The 26,143-nt window shown below is 34.3% G+C and overlaps 1 protein-coding gene across 1 annotated transcript; it reads right to left on the bottom strand.

The window, feature by feature from the left end:
* Positions 1 to 280: 280 nt before the first annotated feature.
* On the bottom strand, positions 281 to 26,143 carry LOC139870081 (uncharacterized). Its single transcript, XM_071857932.1, has 3 exons — positions 25,716 to 26,143; positions 503 to 1,318; positions 281 to 304 (listed from the first exon to the last, which is right to left on the bottom strand). The coding sequence occupies exons 2-3, from the start codon at positions 1,316 to 1,318 to the stop codon at positions 281 to 283; spliced, it is 840 nt and encodes a 279-aa protein (XP_071714033.1). The 5' UTR covers positions 25,716 to 26,143.

The raw sequence follows: 26,143 nt of genomic DNA, 5'->3' as shown, positions 1-26,143 counted from the left end.
CATTTCGAACGGGTTGAATAACCGGTGGTGGTGGCGGTGGCGGTGGAGCTTGGGGTTGCATTTCCGCAATGGCTGCGGCCACACGTTCTTGGATCATCTCTTCAATTTGAGCAGCAGTAGGTGTGAATCGATCGTTAGCCATGGTGTTCTATACAAACATTTTGACTCAAGTCAAAATCCAGCATTCAATATATGATAATATAGTATATAACAACCAACATGTAAACAGCACAACACATGTTAATTAAGTAACGCAAGTTGATACAAGTACCTCAAAACACTATACAGTAACGTAAATAGAACACTTGTGCAAAAAGTAACATCACAAAGTTTTCATTCATTAATAATAAGTTTCATACATCATGATAGATTCGTACAATACATAAGTGAAATATGAAACTACAACTAGATTACATCATGAAATCTAATACAAAAGGTCCTACGGTGAATGTGGGTGTAGGATGTCTAAAACTTGAGCCAACTGCTCCTCGAGCTCAGTAACCCAAGCTCGGAGGATTCCCACCTCCCTCCCCAGTTCCTCGTTAGAGGGAGATGGTGGGGCAGGTGGTGCGGGTGGTGCCGGTGGTGCGGGTGGTGCAGACCGCACAACACGGGGTGCAGACGTTCCGGCTCCAGAAATAGTCAGTACGTAACGGGGTGTCTTACGCACTTGTGGGTCGGCAGGGTACGGTACAAGCCGCATACGAGCAGTAACCCTACGACGTCGACCAAACGCGTCAGTGAAAGCACGACCTCCATTCACCCCTGGAGTGACGGTGCCATCAAAACGGTACCGCTTCTTCCGCGGGGTGGAGGGTGCCTGTATAGGTACATCAGCAGGGTCCTCATCATCACTGGAGTCGTCTGAGGAGGAGTGGTCGGATGAAGCACCAGTGGATGACGGGTCGTCCGAATCATGTGGTGGCTGTACGGGTAGCTGAACTGGCAGTTCGTGGGCGGCCATCATCTGTCTGTATCTGCCTGGCGGAATCGGCACTAAACGTCCATTTGGAGCGCGTCGGCACGGCATGCGCATATGGTTACGGAATGGCCCTTCCCCGAACTCCGCGGGAATCACAACACCACCGATGCGGGGCTGTGGTTCCGAGGGTCCGGGAGCAGACGGAGCTGGAATCTCCGTAGGGTCCACGTGTCCGTCAATAGTAGCCACTGGTGCCGGCGCACTACTACTAGCTCCGGAAGACGAAGCGCCGGAGTCACTGGTGCGTATCGGGATCGGTGTGTCGGCAGCAGCAGCAGGTGGGGTAGCTGAAGAGTCTAAACTGCCCAAAACGATAGCAGGTGGAACATCCGACATCTGAACAAGGAAAAATAAATTTTCCATGTTAGTAAGTCATAAAGCAAGCACGTATTAGGCCAACAGCTTAAATCATGTATAACAATAAGTAGCATGGCAATAATAACGTATCGTACAGAAGTAGCATGCAATCGAAAGCAAGTAATATCATACAGTAGTGAAATCATGTAGTAGCATACGGCATATAGCAGTAAAAGTAAGCAGCAGCATGCAGTAAGTTCAGCAGAAACACGTAAACTAGCAAGGTGTAGATTAGTCCTATTAGTGAATCCTACTCGGGTCGGCCTTAGACTCATTAATGCAACCTAATTCCCTACAACCAATGCTCTGATACCAAATGTGATGCCCCGTACAAAAGTATCGTGTACGAATCATCAACAACAGGATCATTACAAGGTTAAGTACTATATGCTGTAATAAAAGAAGTTGCATTTACGATAAAAAAAAGGTGACGTCATAACCGACATCAAATGTTTTACACCAACAGTATGCTTCTACGAATAGCAAGCATGAGTAAATGTATGTGACCCTTAGGTCGTTACAAAACATAGTTCAAATGTATTAAAGTTTGAATGCAGTTAAACAGTTCATGCGGTGATAACACTAGAGCAGCGGGTGTCTACGGCAAGACTAGCACGACAGCGGAAACAAATAACCTTAAGCACCTAAGAAAAACATGCTTAAAAACGTCAACACAAAGGTTGGTGAGCTATAGTTTAAGTATAACATTATGTAAGGTAGGCCACGAGATTTCAGTGCTACAAAGAGCGTTTCAAAACAGTATGATAAAGTATATGTTGACCGTGGGCACTTGGTAACTAACTTAACGTTTATACCCCCTGAAAGTACACTTGGCAAGTGCGTATGTATACGAAGTATTAAACACTCGTTAAATGCTAGCGCTACTAGCCCGAGTGGGGATGTCAAACTCTATGGATCCATATCTAAGATTCGCGTTCACCGGTTCAAAAACCAATGACTAAACGTTACCGAGCTAAAGGGAATGTTTATGCCGTTGTATAACCCACACATATATAAAGTGTAAGTACTCGTGCCTAGTATGTAAAACGTAAAATGCGCATGTATTTTCAGTTCCCAAAATAGTTAAAGTAAAAAGAGAATGATATAACTCACAATGATAAAGTAGCGGTAAAGTATGACTCGGAAAGTAAGCAAGTAATGAAGGTTGTCCAAACGGGTCCTGTCATAACCCGACCTTAACCATAAGGACGAATACAATAACATATGATTTCATCGCGAGGTATTGACCTCTATATGCGACATTTTTCAAAAACTGCATTCGTTTTTACAATACAAACCATAGCTTTTATTACAAATACAAGGTTTAAACAACTTAATAATGATTCTCGTTTAGCGATAATCTTAGACTTACAAACTTTACATGTGATAATAACAATACGACTTCCAACATATTTTACATTACAAATCCTCCGATATGCAGTTTTATTTTTGACACAAATATGCATACTCAAGATCTTGCTTAAATTCAACATGCTGCAGCGGAAGCTTTTAATTATCACCTGAGAATAAACATGCTTAAAACGTCAACATAAAGTTGGTGAGATATAGGTTTAATGCCGGCAGCGTTATAAATATAGACCACAAGATTTCATATATAAATGTTTTAATAAAAATATTCTAAGTTGTTGAGCACTTGATAACCATACTTAACATTTAATCAACGTCGCATATTCCCTTTATTATGAAATCTTACTACACAGTACCAAGTGTAGTCACCGAAACGAAGTACTGTGCAACCGTTGAATACAGATCGTCCAGTCCGGTTGGGGTTGTCAGGCCCGATAGATCTATCAACAGGATTCGCGTTTACAATACCTCATGTAAATAGTAGTTACCAAGTTACAGGGAAGTATGCAGTGGTACAACTCAACGTAGAATATATATTTTTAATCACTTGTGTCCATAACGTAAATCATAAAATGCATGTATTCTCATCCCGAAATATTTAGAGTTTAAAAGTGGGACTATATACTCACGTTTTGCCTTGAAGGTAATAAACACGACTTGATCTCCGATTGATATCACAAACCTAACCATATATATAATATATCAACATATTTTCTTTTTAAGTAATCGTTACATATATATATATATATATATATATATATATATATATATATATATATATATATATATATATACACTTTTAATACTTTTAATATTTTCTTAGTCCGTAGTTAGCAGTCCGATGTTAGTGGTCCACAATTAGTTGCTTAAATAAAATAAATAAAGACCCCATCGTATTCGTATTGATCAGAATTAATCTCGACCCATGGTACCATGTTGTCAAGTGACGTGTTGCGTACAATCATGAGGTCTTATGATTAATCTTCTCGTGTTTTTTACGGGTGGTCCTGAAATATATAAAATCAAATCATAAGTAAATATATATCAAATATCATATTAATTAGAAATATATGATTAATTTAATTTTTCTCCAAATATTTTCGTAGCTAAACTAGCTTCGGATACCCGATCTTGTTTTAGTCGTAGTTTCTTCATTACAACTCCGTTTTTGTTGGTTCAACTTGCCACTTCCTTGGATCGAGTCAAATTTTAATAATATGAACTGAAAATACCTTAGGTTGTATTCGAAGTCACAGGTTATAGGTCAAACTTTGGTGAAACTTATGAAAGTGATCATTTTCCATCATAAAAACAACATTTAATGATCATTTTTCTAAAAATACTTACACTTTGAGTTAAACCATGAAATTTTTATGTGTTAACATATTCATAAGAAATATCATTTTTCCAGAACATGAACTTTCAATTCAAAGCTTAAGATGGTTTTTAATTATCCAACCCAAAACAGCCCCCGGTTGCACTCTGACGACGTAGATTCAGTTTTTAAGATGTTCTTTGTAAAACCAAGTTATATCTTGTTAAGTTAGCATATCATTATGATATATTACAGGTCTTGAAGTGTTTTAAAAGTTAAGTTAAAAGGATCTATTTAGTTTGCAAACAAGTTTGAAATCATTCAAACTATGTTCTTGTTAAAATTTTACAACACAAAATAAAATAGCTATATGAATCGAATAAGGTTATGAACAAGGTTACTACCTCAAGTTACTTGGACAAAGTTACTGTAAAAGATGTGAAAAATCCTAAAATCAAAAGGGTGGTGGAGTTGGATCAAAAGGTTGGAAGTAAACTTGTATTTTTGAAAGGATTATTGAAGTTTTCTTGTAAGGAATTTATTATGATAATTAAGGCTTGTTTTTGAAGCTAGATCTTCATGGTTATTTGCTGAGATTGTGAAGAACACTTAAGGTTCCTAAGAGTGTGCTTTTGGTTAGAGAAAATGTGTAGTAAAAATGAAATTGGAATGGAGTATAAATGGTGGTGAAAAGATGTATAAATTTGTAATATTGTGTAAAAGTCTTGTAATATGCCAAATTGATTAATCATGCATGCTAAGATCCAAAATTGGCTGACTCATGGCTGCTAATAAAGTGATTGTGATGTGTATATACTAATAGTAAATACGTATAGAAGTTGGGTATGATACGAGTACATATACCCTAGATATACGTATAAAAATCTTGAGAAAACGGAACAAGGATTCATGGATAAGCATTATAAGTTTTAAGTATTTAAGTCGAAGAACGTCACATATAGTTATCGTTTTGAAAACTCATTGTTATTAGTACACAATGAGATGTTAAAACATTCTTAGATCATGTTAAATATATAAAAATACATATATATACACAAACGTATAATTATCGTATGTTATATAGTTCGTGATATCATCGGTCAAATTGAACGGTCAAACGTTGTGTAAAACTCTTTTCAAAAACATAAGTCTCAACAATTTAGATTGCTTATCATGTTGGTAAGGTTTAATTTATGTAAATATTAATCTTATAAGTGTAAAACGATAGGAAAAATCCGGGTCGTTACAGGTCCTCAACCTAAGTCAAATAGTACTAAGTCAGTAAATTGTCCGAATAGGTTTAAAAGTATGTAAATAAGGTCTTAAGGGTCATCATCATTCATCATCAAACAAAAGGCGTAAAGTAAGTTTCGTTCATGAAAGTAGTTTAAAACAAAGGCTGACTTCGATCAGTCACCACGGCCTCTACCCTTACTGAATTAAGGTGAGACCAGTGGCCATGGCTCCGTATATGAGTCCTTTAAGTGTGGTAAAAGTTGTCCCGATGGAATAATACGCCGATGTGTATTTGGAGATGAAGCTAGTAAAATTTTAAACCATTGTCACACAGGACCAACAGGAGGGCATTATGGGTCTCAACTAACAGCAAGAAAAGTTTATGATGCTGGATTCTATTGGCCTACAATTTACAAAGACGCACACCTTCTTTGCAAATCCTGTGATGCTTGTCAAAGGGCCAGAAAAATAAGTCAACGTGATGAAATGCCACAAAATGTCATCGAAGTATGTGAATTATTTGACATTTGGGGTATTGACTTTATGGGTCCATTTCCAAAATCTCATAATAATCTCTATATTCTCGTAGCCATTGATTATGTATCTAAATGGGCGGAAGCACAAGCTCTCCCAACTAACGATGCACGAGTTGTAGTCAAGGTTTGGAACACCGAAAGCTTTAATAAGTGATCGGGGTACTCATTTCTGTAATAATCAACTTGAGAAAGTTCTTAAAAGATATGGAGTAACTCATAAAATCTCCACCGCATATCATCCACAAACAAGTGGACAAGTTGAAAATACCAACCGAGCCTTAAAACGTATTCTAGAGAAAACCGTAGGATCAAATCCGAAGGAATGGTCCATTAAATTGGAGGATGCACTCTGGGCTTTTAGAACAGCCTACAAAACTCCAATTGGAACCACACCTTTTAGACTTGTTTATGGAAAAGCATGTCATCTTCCAGTAGAAATTGAACACAAAGCATTTTGGGCTTTGAAGACATGTAATCTTGATTTACATGAAGCCGGACGTCTACGATTAAGTCAACTAAACGAATTAGAAGAATTAAGACATGAAGCATACGATAATTCGTTAATCTATAAAGAAAGAACGAAGAAATGGCATGATAAAAGAATCAGAAGTTCAAAAGAATTTAAAGAAGGAGACAGAGTTCTTCTTTTCAATTCACGATTCAAGTTATTTCCTGGAAAATTGAAATCAAGATGGTCTGGATCATTCATAGTCAAAAGAGTTTTCCCATACGGAACGATAGAATTAATAAATTCAAATGGGATTGAATTTAAAGTTAATGGTCACAGAGTTAAACATTATATAGATAGTCCGATGGAAGTCGACAACGAAGTTAATCACAATTTCGACACCACAGCTAACTAAGTGTGGGGAGAATCAAGTCTTTAAAGGATAATATGTATTTCTGCTAGAGTTAGATTGTCTGTTTTCGTGTAGTTCTCGAAAATGGAACCCGAACGGTCTTTCCCTAGCAGACCCTAAAGAACTAGTCTTCTCCCCCCATTCTGAATTTTTATTTTTTTTAGGAAATGAAGACTGCCTGTGAACTAAACCATGGTCTAATGCTACACGCTTTGATCACTAAACGTAATAAAGACACACTTCCGAGTGAAATAGTATCAGTAATCAAAGAAAGATTGGACGGAGTTAGAAAAGAATCCAGATGCGAAGATAATAAGTTACAATTTAGTAAAGGAAAATCAAAATCCGCAGCGAAAAGAAGAGCACGACACCTAGAAAGATGTCACAAATGCGAAAAATGGTCACATGGAGGTAAATGTTCAAATAATCAAACCTATTCAAACACCGAATTTGTTACTTTATGCAGAGACGGACCGTTCATATGTTTAGAAGAAAAAACACTGAATGCTCGAGGTTACGCCTATGTAGCCATGGAAAACCAATTAAACCGACTATCTTATGAATGGGATAGATCATATAACTAAGAAATCTATTTCACAGGTATGTTTGTACAGTTTTTATTTTTTTTTTATTTTTAACCTTTTGATAATAAACGCTAATTTGTTCGCTATAAAGTATTAAATTGGTATTGAATAAAATTAGGTTTGGCGACCGAAATTATTGATATCATTCAAAAATTTATTACATCACTGCGAAATTTAACGTTTATTCTTAAGGTATAAATATCTTTAATCAATCAACCCAAAATATTTCAAAAATTCGTCATGAGTTAAATTAGGTCTTGGAACCGAAATTACTTTACCGAAAAGAGGGGCGCTTATTTTTGATAATATTTGATTGATTAAAGTGGGATAAAAAGCCAAAAAGATTTTTAATTTTATTTTTACCATGTTTTTAAAATTAATATATAAATCTTAAATTAATATTGTAAACTTTGTAATATGAATTTTTAAATTAAGTTTGGTGTGAATTTTTAATTTTTAAAAATATGAATTTTTAATTTTATGCATTTCAAATTTTAAGTTTGGTGTGAATTTTAAATATTAATTTTGAATTTTATATTTAAGTTTTGTAAATTTAAAAACAAAAATTTACTTTATCTCATCAAGTTAAAAATATGATCTTTAAAATTCGTCGTAAGTTGAAGACGAGGTCGTTGAACCGAAATTGCTTTACCCGAGGGAGGGACGAGAACTTTTATTATCATTATTTTTAATCTTATTAAATTAAAGTATGCCAAAAACATTAAAAAACCCAAAAATCTAAGCTTTAAAAACAATCGCTTGAAAAAGACAAATTTTAAAATTTTGTCGAAGGACGGACTAGGCCATCGATCCGAAACGACCTCGTCCTAAACAACAAAGGAAAACAAAATTTTAAATTTATTTTATATTTGTTTATTAAGTTAAGATTTTATAAAATAAAAAAAATAAAAAAAAACCAAGCACCGCGACTCGCGGTGTTTGAGGCTACCAAACCCCGCGACTCGCGGAGTTCCAAAAATACCGAAAAAAAAATAAAAGGGGCAGAACTGATCAGTCCCCAACCCACACCACACATACAGCGAAAATAAACCCGAAAAAATCCGAGAAAACACCCTCAAAATCACATTTGAAATTTTAAAGTTAAGGGGTATAAAATACTATTAATTTTTAGCAGAAATACTATTAAATACGATACGATACAATTTTACACAAGATATTTATTTATTTAGATAATGGATATACTTAAACCTTGCTACAACACTTATAGGCAGTGTACCTATTACGTTCCGGTTCGTTCCACAGGGAAAATCTTTAAACAAAGCTTAACGCAATATTAGTTTACTTTTATAAAAATACAAATATATATATAAGTAATATTATTGTTATAAAGGGGGTTTTTACCGTTTAATGACCGGTTTGTCGATTTTAAAACTTTAGTCGCAGTTAAAACCAAATGTAAAATAATTAATAAATACAAGACTTAATTTAAAGCGTAAAGTAAATAACGATAATGAAATTGCGAATAATAAAAGTGCGATAAAATAAACTTGCGATAATTAAAAAGTACGATAATTAAAAGTGCAATTAAATACAATAACAATAAATAAAATACGATAATTAGAAGTGCAATTAAATATAAAATAAAGGAAATAAAATATGAAATAAAAGAATTATGCTTATTTAAACTTCCGTAACCATGATGTTTGACGTGTTGATTTTAGCTTTAAGCCCATGGGTTAATTGTCCTTTGTCCTGGATTATTTAATATGTTCATACGGATTTGTCCATAATAGTCCATCAGTCATAAATATAAAGAGCGAAAGCCTTCGTCAAATATTCCAACTAATTGGGGATTCGAATTGTAACAAGGTTTTAATACTTTGTTTAATGAATACACCAGGTTATCGACTGCGTGTAAACCAAGGTTTTACTACTTTGTTAACAATTACACCAATTACCCTTGAATGTAAATTCACCCCTATTTCAACAAGTCTATTAACTATTAATCCAGTTCCGTATCCGGTAAAATGAATAATTATTGGTATTTATAGATATCCCGCCCACCGTACCCAGTCAAGCATATGTGGTTATATATAAATACGTCGAATTATAAGTTTGTATATTAAATTAACAAGGTATTGTTTAGTTAATATAAAACCCATTAATAACCCATAGTCTAATTTCCACAAGTGTCGTTCTTTTATCCAAACCCCAATTATGGTACAAAGCCCAATTACCCAATTTCAGTAATTAGCCCAACATCATGATTACTTCGGATTTAAATAAGCATAATAATAACTTAGCTACGAGACATTAAATTAAAAAGGTTGAACATAACTTACAATGATTAAAAATAGCGTAGCGTTACACGGACAGAATTTCGACTTACACCTTTACAACTTTCGCTAACATACCCTTATTATTAGGATTAAAATTAAAATTAAAATATAAATTATAAATATAAATATTACGTATATAGATAGAGATTGATGGATATTGGATGATTTTTGCGATCAGATTTCGTTTGCTTTTACAGGGAGTTTCAGTTTTTGGGGCTCCGCGACTTGCGGCAATTTTTGCCTTCAAACTCCGCGACTCGCGGAGCTTGAAAATACAGCTCACCCACCTTTGGCTTCTTTCTTGCCGACGATTTATAAATATATTATAATATATATATTAATTTTAAGAATTAATTATATATTATATTATATTTATGTACATAGTTGACTCGTAATTTTTAGTCCATTGCGTCGAGCGTTGAGAGTTGACTCATGTTCCGGTTCCGGATTTTCGAACGTCCTTGCGTACAATTTTATATTTTGTACTTTGCGTTTTGAATCTTGTACTCTTGTAATTTCGAGACGTTTCTTATCAATAATTGGAACCTCTTTGATTGTATTTTGTACTTTTGAGCTTTTTGGTCGTTTGCGTCTTCAATTCGTCGAATCTGTCTTTTGTCTTCACCTTTTAATATTTAAACGAATATCACTTGTAAATAGAACAATTGCAACTAAAAGCTTGTCTTTCTTGGGGAATAATGTTATGAAATATATGTTCGTTTTTAGCATTATCTAATATTCCCACACTTGAGCGTTGCTTGTCCTCAAGCAATATAGTCTTGAAATACTAGAATCACTTCTTTATTCTTCACACTTTGTACATCAGTGATTTCTATACGGCGGTATAAACAATGGTAGTAACGATATGGTTTACAGTTCCACATGACTATAAAAATTTAGATCCATTAAGGAAATTGGATCTTTATGAAAACATTTGATCTTTTGAAAATTAAATCTAGCTTTTACCCTAGATAAGTTTTCCGGAATAACCCTTCACCGGTGTTTGCAAATTATTTTTGTGGGTTTGGTGGGTTTCATATTTGAAAATTTTAGCTCAAAACTTATGGTTTTGTGTCACCCACTTGCAGTTTACTTGTCCCGTATATTACCTTTCGATAAACACGAAAAGCAACACGTCCAGTTTACTTGTCCCGTATATTACCTTTCGGTAAACTACCGTCCGGTTGTAAAGGAAAGCGTTGAACAAGCAACTGTTAAGGCAATGTCCCCTGACATGCTTTTAATTATGGTCTATAACGTGTCGAACGCAATTACTATCCTTGGTAGGAGCAATAGTAAAGCTCACCCTTATAATTTTTCGGTCTGGAACAAGTCCTGTCTTTAACCATGCTATGCAACCACCGTTCTTACGGTTGACACCCGATTTGGTTCAGATGACCTAATGAATTCCAGGTGAATTCCTAGGATTTTACGTTCAATGGTAATGAACGCATTGAAAATGGGTTTTTAGAAAACAAATCGGTTTGTAATTTTGATCAAAATATTTTCTCGTTCAGGCTCGAGTTTAGATATCATTGAATTCCATGAGTTTGAATTCTCAATCTTTAAGGTCAATCTCTAGGATTGAGTAATATCAGGCTTAAAAGCTGATTTTTGATCTTTTAAAGAGATTATCCTTTCTGGGGATCTGATTCATTAGTCTTATCCAGCTAATTTGCACGGTGCCCCCCATTGTACGAGATAAATCCTTCTCATGGTTAGGATAAATCTGACCACTTGGCAACCCTGTTTAATGCTGAGGTCCGTGGATTTCCTGCTGATTTTAGTGATGACTTTTCTAGGTTTTTCGTCAACCTACAGTTAGTTTGGACGACAACTTCCTGACCTAAATCAAGAAGCTCGTTTCTTTTTCGGAAGACTTTACTTCCTTTTAATGATGGAATTGATTCATCGTGTAGATCCATCTCTTCTTTTCTTTCATCGGGTAAAACAGTTTAGTTTAGTCCAAAACAAAAGTATTTTCAGTTATTTGTACAAAAATATGTGACATATGTTTTGAATAACTTGGAAAATTTTCCCACACTTGGCTTTTATTTTCCTTTTTATTGTCCTCTATTCCATTTTAAATGAATTTTAACATTTTGGTTTGTTTATCAATTTATGTCCTTTCCGAGGTAACAATAATTTCGGTGTTAAAACCTAGTTTTATCATTCATAAATATGTATAAACATGATTTTGAGTTTATTTAATTGAAAATTTTGAAAAATTTTACTAGAATTGGGTAGTCAGTATATAAGAATAGGGCTGTTCTTTATTATCAGATAGCACTAGATTCTAATACAACTACTACTTTACTAGTATTTCTAATGGTAACCAAGTGTATAAAGTAAAAATTTTAAAATCCGAAAGAATTTAACCCCTTCCCACACTTAAGATCTTGCAATGCCCTCATTTGCAAGAAATCAGTAACAATTTAAATTATTGAGGGTGATTTGTGTGAAAATGATTAAATTTTACCAAAGTTTCCAAACATATTTGTGTTTGCTTGCTGAATGATAAATGGTGCATATCATTTGTTTATTCCATCTTGTTATTTCACATATATTTTGCATCTTGTCGTCAAATCAGTTGCTTTTGCTGAACTTAATGCCAGTCTTTGAAAATGCGTTATTTTACCCTGTTGTGTACATAAGATAAACTGCAAACATATATACATATTTTTGAAGTTTGGTATATTACCCCACATTCAAAAATTATTAAAATCTAAGAATAAAAGTTAAAAAATTATAAAAACTATTACAATATTAACATAAGTATTAAACGTATCAACATTACAAATTACAAAATAAATAAAACTAAGTAGACTAGGGATGATACTGATACCAGTAGGGGTTTCATGCATAACCATAGGTGCTATAAAATGCTTCGGCTGGGTTATACGTAGGATACGGTGGTTGAATCTCTATAGACCAGGAGGGAATATGGGCTTTGAAGTAGGAATATAGTTTCTACCTATATGTTGGCAATAAGCTATGATTTGATTTTGATGAACTTGCCAATCTTCAAATGCTCTATGTCTAGCATTTTCGTACTCCTGTGAAGCTATAAACCTTTGCATTTCTTGCATTTCATTTCCCCCTCCTACATTACCTTGCTGTTGGTTTCTCTCAACCTGTGGATGTCTACCATGGTATTGTACTGCGGCGTTATTTCGCCTCTTCAAAACTTTCGCACCATGGTATACATTTAAACCTATTGTATCGCGGGGTTCTGGTTCTTCGACTAATAATCCCCCCGACTTATATCCACACCGAGATATTCAGCAATCAAAGTAATAAATATATCACCTCCTATTATGCTATGCGGTCTCATCCCCCTAACCATAGCTGATAAATAATAACCCACACAATAAGGTATACTTACAGCGCTTTGTCGGTCTCAAATACACATATGGTAAAACAAATCCTGTTCATTTACCTTTTCCTTGTTCTTACCTCTTTGTGTAATCGAATTAGCTAAAAACCTATGAATTACTCTTAATTCAGCTCTATCTATATCCAAATAAGAGTAATTTCCCCCTTTGAATCGGTGATGGCTAGTCATTTGACTCCATACACCATGCGTATCAAAATTTTCGTCTATCTTCCTACCGTTCAATATCAACCCTCTACAATCGGCAGATGCTAACTCCTCAGGCTTATATATACGTAAAGCCTGAGCCATGTCTAGTAAAGACATGTGGCGCATCGAACCTCCTAACAAAAATCTAATAAAAGATCGATCGGTTAAACTATCTACCCGATCATTTAATTCTATACTACACAACAATTCTTCACACCATACTTTATATACAGGTCTACGCATGGTGAATAAACGTACCCAGTCGTTAAAAGTAGAATTACCATACCTCTGTGCAAGTAATTCCCTAATTGGCCCGGCCAATTCTACAGCTTTTAATGGTCCTCATTCTATGACCCTAGGTACCTCAACAACTTTAGAATGAAGAGTATGCAAACCCCTTTGGTATTTTGGATAATCTATCCAAAGTCTGTCAAATCTCAGGTTCGGGTGCAAATCTTCCAAGTGCATATTAGAAAATGTCATGACTGGATGAGGTATATCTTGTTTGTAGTAGTTATCCACTTCCTGTTGTTCCGCATTCTCAGCAGGAGCATTGCGAGCTTGGGATTAAGATTCACACCCCTTTCAGTCTGCAAAACACATCAAACACAATTTTTGTGCATCCAAATATGCATTAGTGTCAGCAAAATCATCAATCAAAATAATTACAATGACATGATCAATTTATATCAAACTTAAGCTCATTTTCATATTTTCATCAAATCTACACTTTTTCAAATAAGCATATACGAAAATGTTTGCCAAGTTCATAAGCATTCAACTCAAATAACATGTCAAAATAATCATTACTAGTAATTAAACAAATTTCAAATGGCATTATCTCTCAAAAATCAAGTTCATGAATTTTAGACTTGAAAAAGTCCACTTTAATTCTCAAAATCATGTTTAGGCTCAAAGTTTGGATCATTTAACTACCTAAACATGTTACACTACTTAATTTAGCAACAATTCATGACAAAAATCGGCCATAACCTGTTTATATCAAAAAGCCCCAAATTACTCAAGAACACAAACCCTAGATTACTCAAAATTTGAAGTTTAAGGCTTCTAATCATGTTAAATAGCATCAATCTAGGTTATACAAGCATAATACATAAACAATTTAAGCATAATTACACTAAAAAGCATCAAAATTAAATTGGGGAAAAAATTGCTCAAGAACACTAATTTTCGGATTAAATGGTGTTTAGGTGTAGAAATTTACCGTTTTTCTTGAGTAATTCCTTGATAGCATCCTTCTCAACATGATTTTAGTAAAAGATTTGATGATTAACGGTCAAAAATTGTGAATTTGGGGGGGTATTTTTCGGGTTTTTGCGGTTTGTTTTCGCAGTATTTTCTGTATTGTGGTGTGCAACTGAGCTGTTCTGGCGTTTAATTTTTTTCTGTATTTCGGTCCCTCCGCGAGTCGCGGTGTTTGACCCATCAAACTCCGCGAGTCGCGGAGTTTGTATTTTTTTTTTTTATACTAATTAAAACAATTAAGTAATGTTTTTGGCATACTTTAATTTAGGACAAACCCGAAAAAACACCCCCAAAATCACAATTTTTAACCGTTAATCATCAAATCTTTTACTAAAATCATGTTAAGAAGGATGCTATTAAGGAATTACTAAAGAAAAACGGTAAATTTCTACACCTAAACACCATTTAATCCGAATATTAGTGTTCTTGAGCAATTTTATACCCAATTCGATTTTGATTCTTTTTAGTGTAATTATGCTTCAATTGTTTATGTATTATGCTTGTATAACCTAGATTGATGATATTTAACATGATTAGAAGCCTTAACATTCAAATTTTGAGTAATCTAGAGTTTGTGTTCTTGAGCAAATTTGGGGCTTTTTGATATAAACAGGTTATGGCCGATTTTTGTCATGAATTGTTGCTAAATTAAGTAGTGTAACATGTTTAGGTAGTTAAATAATCCAAACTTTGAGCCTAAACATGATTTTGAGAATTAAAGTGAACTTTTTCAAGTCTGAAATTCATGAACTTGATTTTTGAGAGATAATGCCATTTGAAACTTGTTTAATTACTAGTAATGATTATTTTGACATGTTATTTGAGTTGAATGCTTATGAACTTGGCAAACATTTTCGTATATGCTTATTTCAAAAAGTGTAGATTTGATGAAAATATGAAAATGAGCTTAAGTTTGATATAAATTGATCATGTCATTGTAATTATTTTGATTGATAATTTTGCTGACACTAATGCATATTTGAATGCACAAAAATTGTGTTTGATGTGTTTTGCAGACTGAAAGGGGTGAATCTTCATCTCAAGCTCGCAATGCTCCTGCTGAGAATGCGGAACAACAGGAGGTGGATAACTACTACAAACAAGATATACCTCATCCAGTCATGACATTTTCTGATATGCACTTGGAAGATTTGCACCCGAACCTGAGATTTGACAGACTTTGGATAGATTATCCAAAATACCAAAGGAGTTTGCATACTCTTCATTCTAAAGTTGTTGAGGTACCTAGGGTCATAGAATGGGGACCATTAGAAGCTGTAGAATTGACCGGGCCAATTAGGGAATTACTTGCACAGAGGTATGGTAATTCTACTTTTAACGACTGGGTACGTTTATTCACCATGCGTAGACCTGTATATAAAGTATGGTGTAAAGAATTGTTGTGTAGTATAGAATTAAATGATCGGGTAGATAGTTTAACCGATCGATCTTTTATTAGATTTTTGTTAGGAGGTTCGATGCGCCACATGTTTTTACTAGACATGGCTCAGGCTTTACGTATATATACGCCTGAGGAGTTAGCATCTGCCGATTGTAGAGGGTTGATATTGAACGGTAGGAAGATAGACGAAAATTTTGATACGCATGTTGTATGGAGTCAAATGACTAGCCATCACCGATTCAAGGGGAGAAATTACTCTTATTTGGATATAGATAGAGCTGAATTAAGAGTAATTCATAGGTTTTTAGCTAATTCGATTACACAAAGAGGTAAGAACAAGGAAAAGGTAAATGAACAGGATTTGTTTTACCATATGTGTATTCGAGACCCACAAAGCGCTGTAAGTATACCTTATTGTGTGGGTTACTATTTATCAGTTATGGTTAGGGGGATGAGACCGCATAGCATAATAGGAGGTGATATATTTATTACTTTGATTCCTGAATATCTCGGTGTGAATATAAGTCGGGGGGGATTATTAGTCGAAGAACCAGAACCCCGCGATACAATAGGTTTAAATGTATACCATGGTGCGAAAGTTTTGAAGAGGCGAAATAACGCCGCAGTACAATACCATGGTAGACATCCACAGGTTGAGAGAAACCAACAGCAAGGTAATGTAGGAGGGGGAAATGAAATGCAAGAAATGCAAAGGTTTATAGCTTCACAGGAGTACGAAAATGCTAGACATAGAGCATTTGAAGATTGGCAAGTTCAACAAAACCAAATCATAGCTTATTGACAACATACAGGTAGAAACTATATTCCTACTTCAAAGCCCATATTCCCTCCCTGGTCTATAGATATTCAACCACCGTATCCTACGTATAACCCAGCCGAAGCATTTTATAGCACCTATGGTTATGCATGGAACCCCTACTGGTATCAGTATCATCCCTAGTCTACTTAGTTTTATTTATTTTGTAATTTGTAATGTTGATACGTTTAATACTTATGTTAATATTGTAATAGTTTTTATAATTTTCTAACTTTTATTCTTAGATTTTAATAATTTTTGAATGTGGGGTAATATACCAAACTTCAAAAATATGTATATATGTTTGCAGTTTATCTTATGTACACAACAGGGTAAAACAACGCATTTTCAAAGACTGGCATTAAGTTCAGAAAAAGCAACTAATTTTGACGACAAGATGCAAAATATATGTGAAATAACAACAAGACGGAATAAACAAATGATATGCACCATTTATCATTCAGCAAGCAAACACAAATATGTTTGGAAACTTTGGTAAAATTTAATCATTTTTACACAAATCACCCTCAATAATTTAAATTGTTACTGATTTCTTGCAAATGAAGGCATTGCAAGATCTTAAGTGTGGGAAGGGGTTAAATTCTTTCGGATTTTAAAATTTTTTACTTTATACACTTGGTTACCATTAGAAATACTAGTAAAGTAGTAGTTGTATTAGAATCTAGTACTCTCTGATAATAAAGAACAGCCCTAGTCTTATATACTGATTACCCAATTCTAGTAAAATTTTTCAAAATTTTCAATTAAATGAACTCAAAATCATGTTTATACATATTTATGAATGATTAAACTAGGTTTTAACACCGAAATTATTGTTACCTCGGAAAGGACATAAATTGATAAACAAATCAAAATGTTAAAATTCATTTAAAATGGAATAGAGGACAATAAAAAGGAAAATAAAAGCCAAGTGTGGGAAAATTTTCCAAATTATTCAAAACATATGTCACATATTTTTGTACAAATAACTGAAAATACTTTTGCTTTGGACTAAACTGAACTGTTTTACCCGATGAAAGAAAAGAAGAGATGGATCTACACGATGAATCAATTCCATCATTAAAAGGAAGTAAAGTCTTACGAAAAAGAAACGCGCTTCTTGATTTAGGTCAGGAAGTTGTCGCCCAGACCAACTGTAGGTTGACGAAAAACTTAAAAAAGTCATCACTAAAATCAGCAGAAAATCCACGGACCTCAGCATTAAACAGGGTCGCCAAGTGGTCAGATTTATCCTAACCATGAGAAGGATTTATCTAGTACAATGGGGGGCACCGTGCAAATTAGCTGGATAAGACTAATGAATCAGATCCCCAGAAAGGATAATCTCCTTAAAAGATCAAAAATCAGCTTTTAAGCCTGATATTACTCAATCCTAGAGATTGACCTTAAAGATTGAGAATTCAAACTCATGGAATTCAATGATATCTAAACTCGAGCCTGAACGAGAAAATATTTTGATCAAAATTACAAACCGATTTGTTTTCTAAAAACTCATTTTCAATGCGTTCATTACCATTGAACGTAAAATCCTAGGAATTCACCTGGAATTCATTAGGTCATCTGAACCAAATCGGGTGTCAACCGTAAGAACGGTGGTTGCATAACATGGTTAAAGACAGGACCTTGTACCAGACCGAAAAATTATAAGGGTGAGCTTTACTATTGCTCCTACCAAGGATAGTAATTGCGTCCGACACGTTATAGACCATAATTAAAAACATATCAGGGGACATTGCCTTAACAGTTGCTTGTTCAACGCTTTCCTTTACAACCGGACGGTAGTTTACCGAAAGGTAATATACGGGACAAGTAAACTGGACGTGTTGCTTTCCTAATACAAGGTTAGCAAGTGGGTGACACAAAACCATAAGTTTTGAGCTAAAATTTTCAAATATGAAACCCACCAAACCCACAAAAATAATTTGCAAACACCGGTGAAGGGTTATTCCGGAAAACTTATCTAGGGTAAAAGCTAGATTTAATTTTCAAAAGATCAAATGTTTTCATAAAGATCCAATTTCCTTAATGGATCTAAATTTTTATAATCATGTGGGACTGTAAACCATATCGTTACTACCATTGTTTATACCGCCGTATAGAAATCACTGATGTACAAAGTGTGAAGAATAAAGAAGTGATTCTAGTATTTCAAGACTATATTGCTTGAGGACAAGCAACGCTCAAGTGTGGAAATATTTAATAATGCTAAAAACGAACATATATATTTCATAGCATTATTCCCCAAGAAAGACAAGCTTTTAGTTGCAATTGTTCTATTTACAAGTGATATTCGTTTAAATATTAAAAGGTGAAGACAAAAGACAGATTCGACGAATTGAAGACGCAAACGACCAAAAAGCTCAAAAGTACAAAATACAATCAAAGAGGTTCCATTTATTGATAAGAAACGTCTCGAAATTACAAGAGTACAAGATTCAAAACGCAAAGTACAAAATATAAAATTGTACGCAAGGACGTTCGAAAATCCGGAACCGGGACATGAGTCAACTCTCAACGCTCGACGCAATGGACTAAAAATTACGAGTCAACTATGTACATAAATATAATACAATATATAATTAATTCTTAAAATTAATATTAATATATATATTATAATATATTTATAAATCGTCGGCAAGAAAGAAGCCAAAAGAGGGTGAGCTGTATTTTCAACCTCCGCGAGTCGCGGAGTTTGAAGGCAAAATTTGCCGCAAGTCGCGGAGCCCCAAAAACTGAAACTCCCTATAAAAGCAAACGAATTCTGATCGCAAAAATCATCCAATATTCATCAATCTCTATCTATATACGTAATATTTATATTTATAATTTATATTTTAATTTTAATTTTAATTTTAATTTTAATCCTAATAATAAGGGTATGTTAGCGAAAGTTGTAAAAGTGTAAGTCGAAATTCTGTCCGTGTAACGCTACGCTATTTTTAATTATTGTAAGTTATGTTCAACCTTTTAAATTTAATGTCTCGTAGCTAAGTTATTATTATGCTTATTTAAATCCGAAGTAATCATGATGTTGGGCTAATTACTGAAATTGGGTAATTGGGCTTTGTACCATAATTGGGGTTTGGATAAAAGAACGACACTTGTGGAAATTAGACTGGGTTATTAATGGGTTTTATATTAACTAAACAATACCTTGTTAATTTAATATACAAACTTATAATTCGACGTATTTATATATAACCACATATGCTTGACTGGGTACGGTGGGCGGGATATCTATAAATACCAATAATTATTCATTTTACCGGATACGGAACTGGATTAATAGTTAATAGACTTGTTGAAATAGGGGTGAATTACATTCAAGGGTAATTGGTGTAATTGTTAACAAAGTAGTAAAACCTTGGTTTACACGCAGTCGATAACCTGGTGTATTCATTAAACAAAATATTAAAACCTTGTTACAATTCGAATCCCCAATTAGTTGGAATATTTGACTTCGGGAATAAGAATAATTTGACGAAGGCTTTCGCTCTTTATATTTATGACTGATGGACTATTATGGACAAATCCGTATGGACATATTAAATAATCCAGGACAAAGGACAATTAACTCATGGGCATAAAACTAAAATCAACATGTCAAACATCATGGTTACGGAAGTTTAAATAAGCATAATTCTTTTATTTCATATTTTATTTTCTTTATTTTATATTTAATTGCACTTCTAATTATCGCATTTTTATTTTTATTGTATTTAATTGCACTTTTAATTATCGTACTTTTTAATTATCGCAAGTTTATTTTATCGCACTTTTATTATTCGCAAGTTCATTATCGTTATTTACTTTACGCTTTAAATTAAGTCTTGTATTTATTTATTATTTTACATTTGGTTTTAACTGCGACTAAAGTTTTAAAATCGACAAACCGGTCATTAAACGGTAAAAATCCCACTTTATAACAATAATATTACTTATATATATATTTGTATTTTTATAAAAGTAAACTAATATAACGTTAAGCTTTGTTTAAAGATTTTCCCTGTGGAACGAACCGGACTTACTAAAAACTACACTACTGTACGATTAGGTACACTGCCTATAAGTGTTGTAGCAAGGTTTAAGTATATCCATTATCTAAATAAATAAATATCTTGTGTAAAATTGTATCGTATTTAATAGTATTTCCTGCTAAAATTAATAGTATTTTATACCCCTTAGCTTTAACTATCAGTGACCCATAGGTCGTTACAAATACATCGTTTCAAAAGTAATATAGTTTGAATGCAAAATAAACGTTTCATGCGGTGACATCTCTAATAACAGCAGAGGGTGTCTACAAAGCATGACTAGTACAGCATAATCAAGCAAACCTTAAACACCTGAGAAAAACATGCTTAAAAACATCAACACAAAGGTTGGTGAGCTATAGTTTAAGTATAACAGTAATGTAAGATAGGCCACGAGATTTCAATGCTTTAACAGCGTTTCAAAACAGTATGAAAAGTATATGTATAACCGTGGGCACTTGGTAACTAACTTAACGTTTATCACCCCCTAGAAGAACACTTGGCGGGTGCGTATGTTTACGAAGTATTAAACACCCGTTAAATGCTAGCGCTACTAGCCCGAGTGGGGATGTCAAACCCTATGGATCCATATCTAAGATTCGCGTTCACCGGTTCAAAGACCAATGACTAAACGTTACCGAGCTAAGGGGAAAGTTTATGCCGTTGTATAACCCACACATATATAAAGTTTAAGTACTCGTGCCTAGTATGTAAAACGTAAAATGCGCATGTATTCTCAGTTCCCTAAGATAGTTATAGTAAAAAGGGATGCTATAACTCACAGTGGAAAAGTAGTAGTAAAGTTGACTCGGGAAAAGTAAGCAAGTACGTTTTTTCAAAAGGTCCTCAACCTAAGTCAAAAGTTACTAAGTCAGTAAATCGTCCCAATAGGTTTAAATGTATGTAAATTAGGTCTTAAATATCGTCAACATTCATCATCAAACAAAAAGTATAAAGTAAGTTTCATTCTAGAAAAGAGTTTAAAACAAGGCTGACTTCGATCAGTCGCCACGACCTATATTCGTTTGACCGTGGTGACGGTTTAAGTGCGAGTAGGTCAGAAATTTCAGCACAACGTTAATAGGGTGTAGTGACTTTCGGGAGGCCATAGATCCTAAACCGTAACTCGGATTAAGACGAGGTCTAAACGGAAAATCATCTACTCGAACCGAACTAGCTGAAAATCAACTTTCCAGTAGCCCAGGTTACTGATCAGTCCCGGAAAGACAGTAGGTAAAGGTGTTCCAGTGGGTTCTTGGTGCTTGATGTTCATCACGGTTCTCATCCTTGATGCTTGTAGCTTCAAGTGTACAACTCGTTGATGGGTTTACATCATCTTTACCAAGTTTTGACTATCATAACACTAGTGTGTGTCTAAGATATGTAGCACAACTCAATTAAGTGTTGTAAGTAGTTTGATGAACCAAAGTTACATCAAGATCTTAAATCCGACACATACATGAATTGTAAAAGTAATATTAAGCTATAAACTTGAAAGTAAACTAAATAAACAAGATCTTAAGTTGTAGAACATAGTTCTTAGTTAGATCTTGAAGATCCTAGACTCAAAAGTCTAGATCTATAGTTCTTAAGTTAGATCCTAAGTTATAACACTTGAATCTTTACTTTTAATGAAACCATAAGTTATGAAACTTAGATTTTCATCTTGTAAAGTGTATGTAAGCTTACAAGCTTTTGTTTATAACAAAATAAGTAGACCATAAGCTATAGAAACTTAGATCTTTCATAAGTATATGAAGTTGTAACTAGAAAGTTATACTTCCATGTTCTTGAACTTACGAAGTTAACTTTAGTTGAAGAAAAATGAGATCAAGATTAACTAGTAACACTTGACCAAGCTTAACAAGAATCACAACTTTAAAACATGAACAAAAGGAAGAAATAAGTTAAATTTACAAGTGACAAGTCCATGGTTGTTCATACTTTAAAGATTCAAGCCAAGGCTTTGATCTTTAAGAAAGTAAACCTTAAGTTTACAAACATGAACACAAGTAATGATTTTACAACTCATGAACTTTAAATCTTTAAAACATTAAGTGTAGAACCATAAACTAGAAAGTTTAGATTCTTTGTTCTTGGTTCTTTACAAACAAAGGGTGAAAGTAACCAAGATACATGGAGATACAAGTTAAAGAACTTGATCCTTAACAACAATAAACAACAACAAGTAATTAAACAAGAAGAAATGATGATGATGTTCATGTTTGGTTTCGGTTTTAGTAAAGAAAAAGAAGGAAGTATGAAGTTTGTTACTTACAAGTCATGAGAGAAAAAAGAGAGTAAAAGAATGCAAGTAAATGTGTGTGTGAGAAATGAAGTGAACTAGTGACTAAGTAATAAAAAAAAATAAACTTGAACCTCCCCCTCCCCCTGCTTGGCCGACGGTCAAGGCCTCCCAAAAGGGGAAGGTCCAAATCTACTCTCATGTTCTTGGAGTATGGTGTGAGCTAGAAGAAGAAATAAAGCTAAATGGTTATGGGAACAAGGTGTAAATGTGTAAGTAACTAGATTCCTTCACTAGTTAATCCTTGATTAAGTTTAATAAGTCATTAACATAATGTTGGGCTCTTAATTAATCCATTAAGATAAGTAGGGTGGACTTCTAAGTTCATTAACACAAGCCCAAGTCCAAGTAAGCAATTAAAATAAATAAAGCCCAAGTAATTAACTACTAACCTTAGTTAATTAAAAATGATTAATAATAAATAATCATGAATGTAAATAATATTTGAAAATATTATTCGAGAAAAGTACGCGAGTCACAAAGATGCGTCGGGTCATGTAAAGTCAAGTACGATAACAAGTAAACGTATAAAAATACATTTATTAATGCGCAAGTATTAATAATGAATATTATTAATAAAAGTTGGAATTTCCAGGGTCGTTACAAGTAACATCTTTTTTTATCTTCAATTTCCCGGAGTCATGGTCTCGAGTAGATTGCCGGAACGTTTTTGAGAAGTACGGTACTCTTAAAGACGTGTTCTTTCCACGAAAGAGATTGTCGAGCGGTCAACGTTTCGAGTATTTTCGTTTTGACGACATTACTGATGTCGATTCTTTCACAAAAACCCTGAACACCATAAAAGTTAATGGGAAGTGGATTCGTGCTTACAAGGCCTTGGAAAGAAATATTGTTCATCGTTCACCGTGTACGGGTAGTGAGAAAAAATCGAATGTTGAAGGATTTGATGACTTTCCACCTGCTCCTTAGAGCTGTGGGCTGTCCAATCCTTCTAAATGGGAAGGGAAAAGCTTTGTTGATTCAGTTACAGGTTCTTTCAACGTAACCAAGGTGTCTCAAATTCCTGTGAACAATAGCATCGAGTTAAAAATTGGTGGCAGATATATCGAAATTAATCTCCTCGAGTCGGTGAACAATCACAATCTCATCTTTAGTTTCAACAAAGATCGACTAATTTGGTCATTGGTCGAAGTGAATCAAAACGTTTTTGATGCGGATACTGGAGTTGCTTATGACAAATCCAGTAAAAATCAATCAAATTCAGAATCGAACATAAGTACTAGCATGGGAAAAAAGATATTATCAAGTGAGGAAGTAAATTTTGGAACCTGTGATGAAGGAATCAAGGATAAACCTGGAGACGAATTAATTAAACCTAAATCTGCAGATGGGACGGATGATAAAGAAGAAGGTGAGTTCATCCCGGCCGACGACTGCTTCGAAAATGAATCTGCGTCCGATGAGTCGGAGGAGTTTCAGGTTGAATCTGAGGTTTTTCAGGTTGAATCTATTAAAATTCCGGTCGATTCCTCACCGGAATTAAGCTCAGATCAGGAACCGTCGTTGTGTGAAGTTCAAGAATCGAACGTTGATGTAGCGAATTCCAATGTCTGCTCTGCAGGTCTCGAGGGAGTAGGTATTGATTGCACGCGTGTTCTTTCTGATCATAAAGTTCCACCTAAATCTCAAAGTGGGCCTGAGATTAAAACACCATGTGGGTCAGCCCAATCTAGTAATTCTGAGCTAGACACTTCTGCAACAAATGGGACGGAGCAGGCTTCCGATGAACGAGATCTGAGTGACCCTTGTTTAAACAAACGCGATTGTGTCGAACTGCAGGACGTGACTACAGTTGCTCGTTTTCGTGTTAAGAGGAGAAAAATCCCCCCATTGATTAAAAGTCATTTCATTAAACATGTTTTGGGGAGGTGTAATATGAAGCGTAGACGACGTCGAGAAAATTTTCGTTGGCACGAAAGATATTTTATCGAGAATCTGATGCATTGTTCGGATGAGGACGATGATGATGTTGGTTATTGTTCATGCTGCTCCTCTTGCGTGCCCTCGAATTCGAATACAGAGTCTCCTGAGTCTCCTTAGTGTCGTCGGGTGTTTTTTTGTCTTCGTGCTAAATTGCTAATGCCCTTTTAGGGTTTCGAGCGAGTTTATTGTAGGTTTGTGTGTGGTCTCGTGTGCATTTTCTTTTAGGGTTTCGAGCGAGTTTATTGTCGGTTTGTGTGTGGTCTCGTGTGCGTTTGGGCGGTCGGTGAATTTCTAGCTTCTTGCTAGTGTTTTTCGTGTACTTTTTTTTTTATATTTATATAATCTTGCTTGCCTTTCAAAAAAAAAAAATTTATTAAATATCATCACCGACTTACAAAAATCAAAACAATTAAATCCATGTATTTTTATTTATATTTAGTTATACCATTTACCATTTTCTCTCCCCTCAAACCCATACAAGTGTCCCATACAAGTCCACCTTGCCTCGAAAACTGATTTCCGGCCAACACAGTTTTTCCGGCAATATACCGGCGACTGCACGTACACGGCTACACTGACACCGTCTCTCTCAGACTTTAACGTTTACAAAAACTTTTATATAAAAATGAGGTATGTAACATATATAGTACTAATTACATAGTATCATCTCTAGACTCTAGTCATATAGTACGGAGTACATCTTTAACAGGAATTAAATAAATCTAAAAATTCAATTTGTAGGAAAAGTATCAAGAACAGCGACAGAAATAAATATATGCACAATTTAAAACGTTATATAAATTACCTGTTTTAAAGTTCATAAACACGTCATAGTTGGTAATCGTGTGATTGGATGATGTTGAATCATACGCCATTGAAGATTTGCTTTGTGGATCTTTATGTATCTCATGTTTATTGGAATAATATTACAGTCGTGAACAATGACCAACTGAATTGTTGCAGGATTCTTGGTAGATGGTTAAAGGTAGGTGGTTGTAAAGTGAAAATTTAAGATGTTTAATTTTTTTGGGTGAAAAGAGAATATCGTAAAACGGAAACAAACAAAAAAAATTAAACATTAACAATGCTTCGTCTCTACTGGTATCACGAGAAGCATAAATTTAAAATGGTGAATGGTTGTTGGTGGAATATAAAGTTGAATATGATTGATGGTAGGTGAAAATTGAATGTTTGGTTGCAGGTGTAATTTAAAGGCGGATTAGGATTCTCTAC

Source organism: Rutidosis leptorrhynchoides, chromosome 10 (assembly GCF_046630445.1).
Source record: "Rutidosis leptorrhynchoides isolate AG116_Rl617_1_P2 chromosome 10, CSIRO_AGI_Rlap_v1, whole genome shotgun sequence".
Taxonomy (NCBI): Eukaryota; Viridiplantae; Streptophyta; class Magnoliopsida; order Asterales; family Asteraceae; genus Rutidosis; species Rutidosis leptorrhynchoides.
Note: the sequence above shows the minus strand (reverse complement) of the source record. Positions and strands in the feature narration are given on the sequence as shown.

Excerpts from the sequence above, each read along its gene's own strand:
- LOC139870081 (XM_071857932.1), bottom strand. The coding sequence starts at position 1,318 with ATGTCGGATGTTCCACCTGCTATCGTTTTGGGCAGTTTAGACTCTTCA. Across the intron at positions 305-502 it reads TGGGAATCCTCCGAGCTTGG|TGTTCTATTTACGTTACTGT; the intron begins GTTACTGAGCTC and ends TTTTTGCACAAG.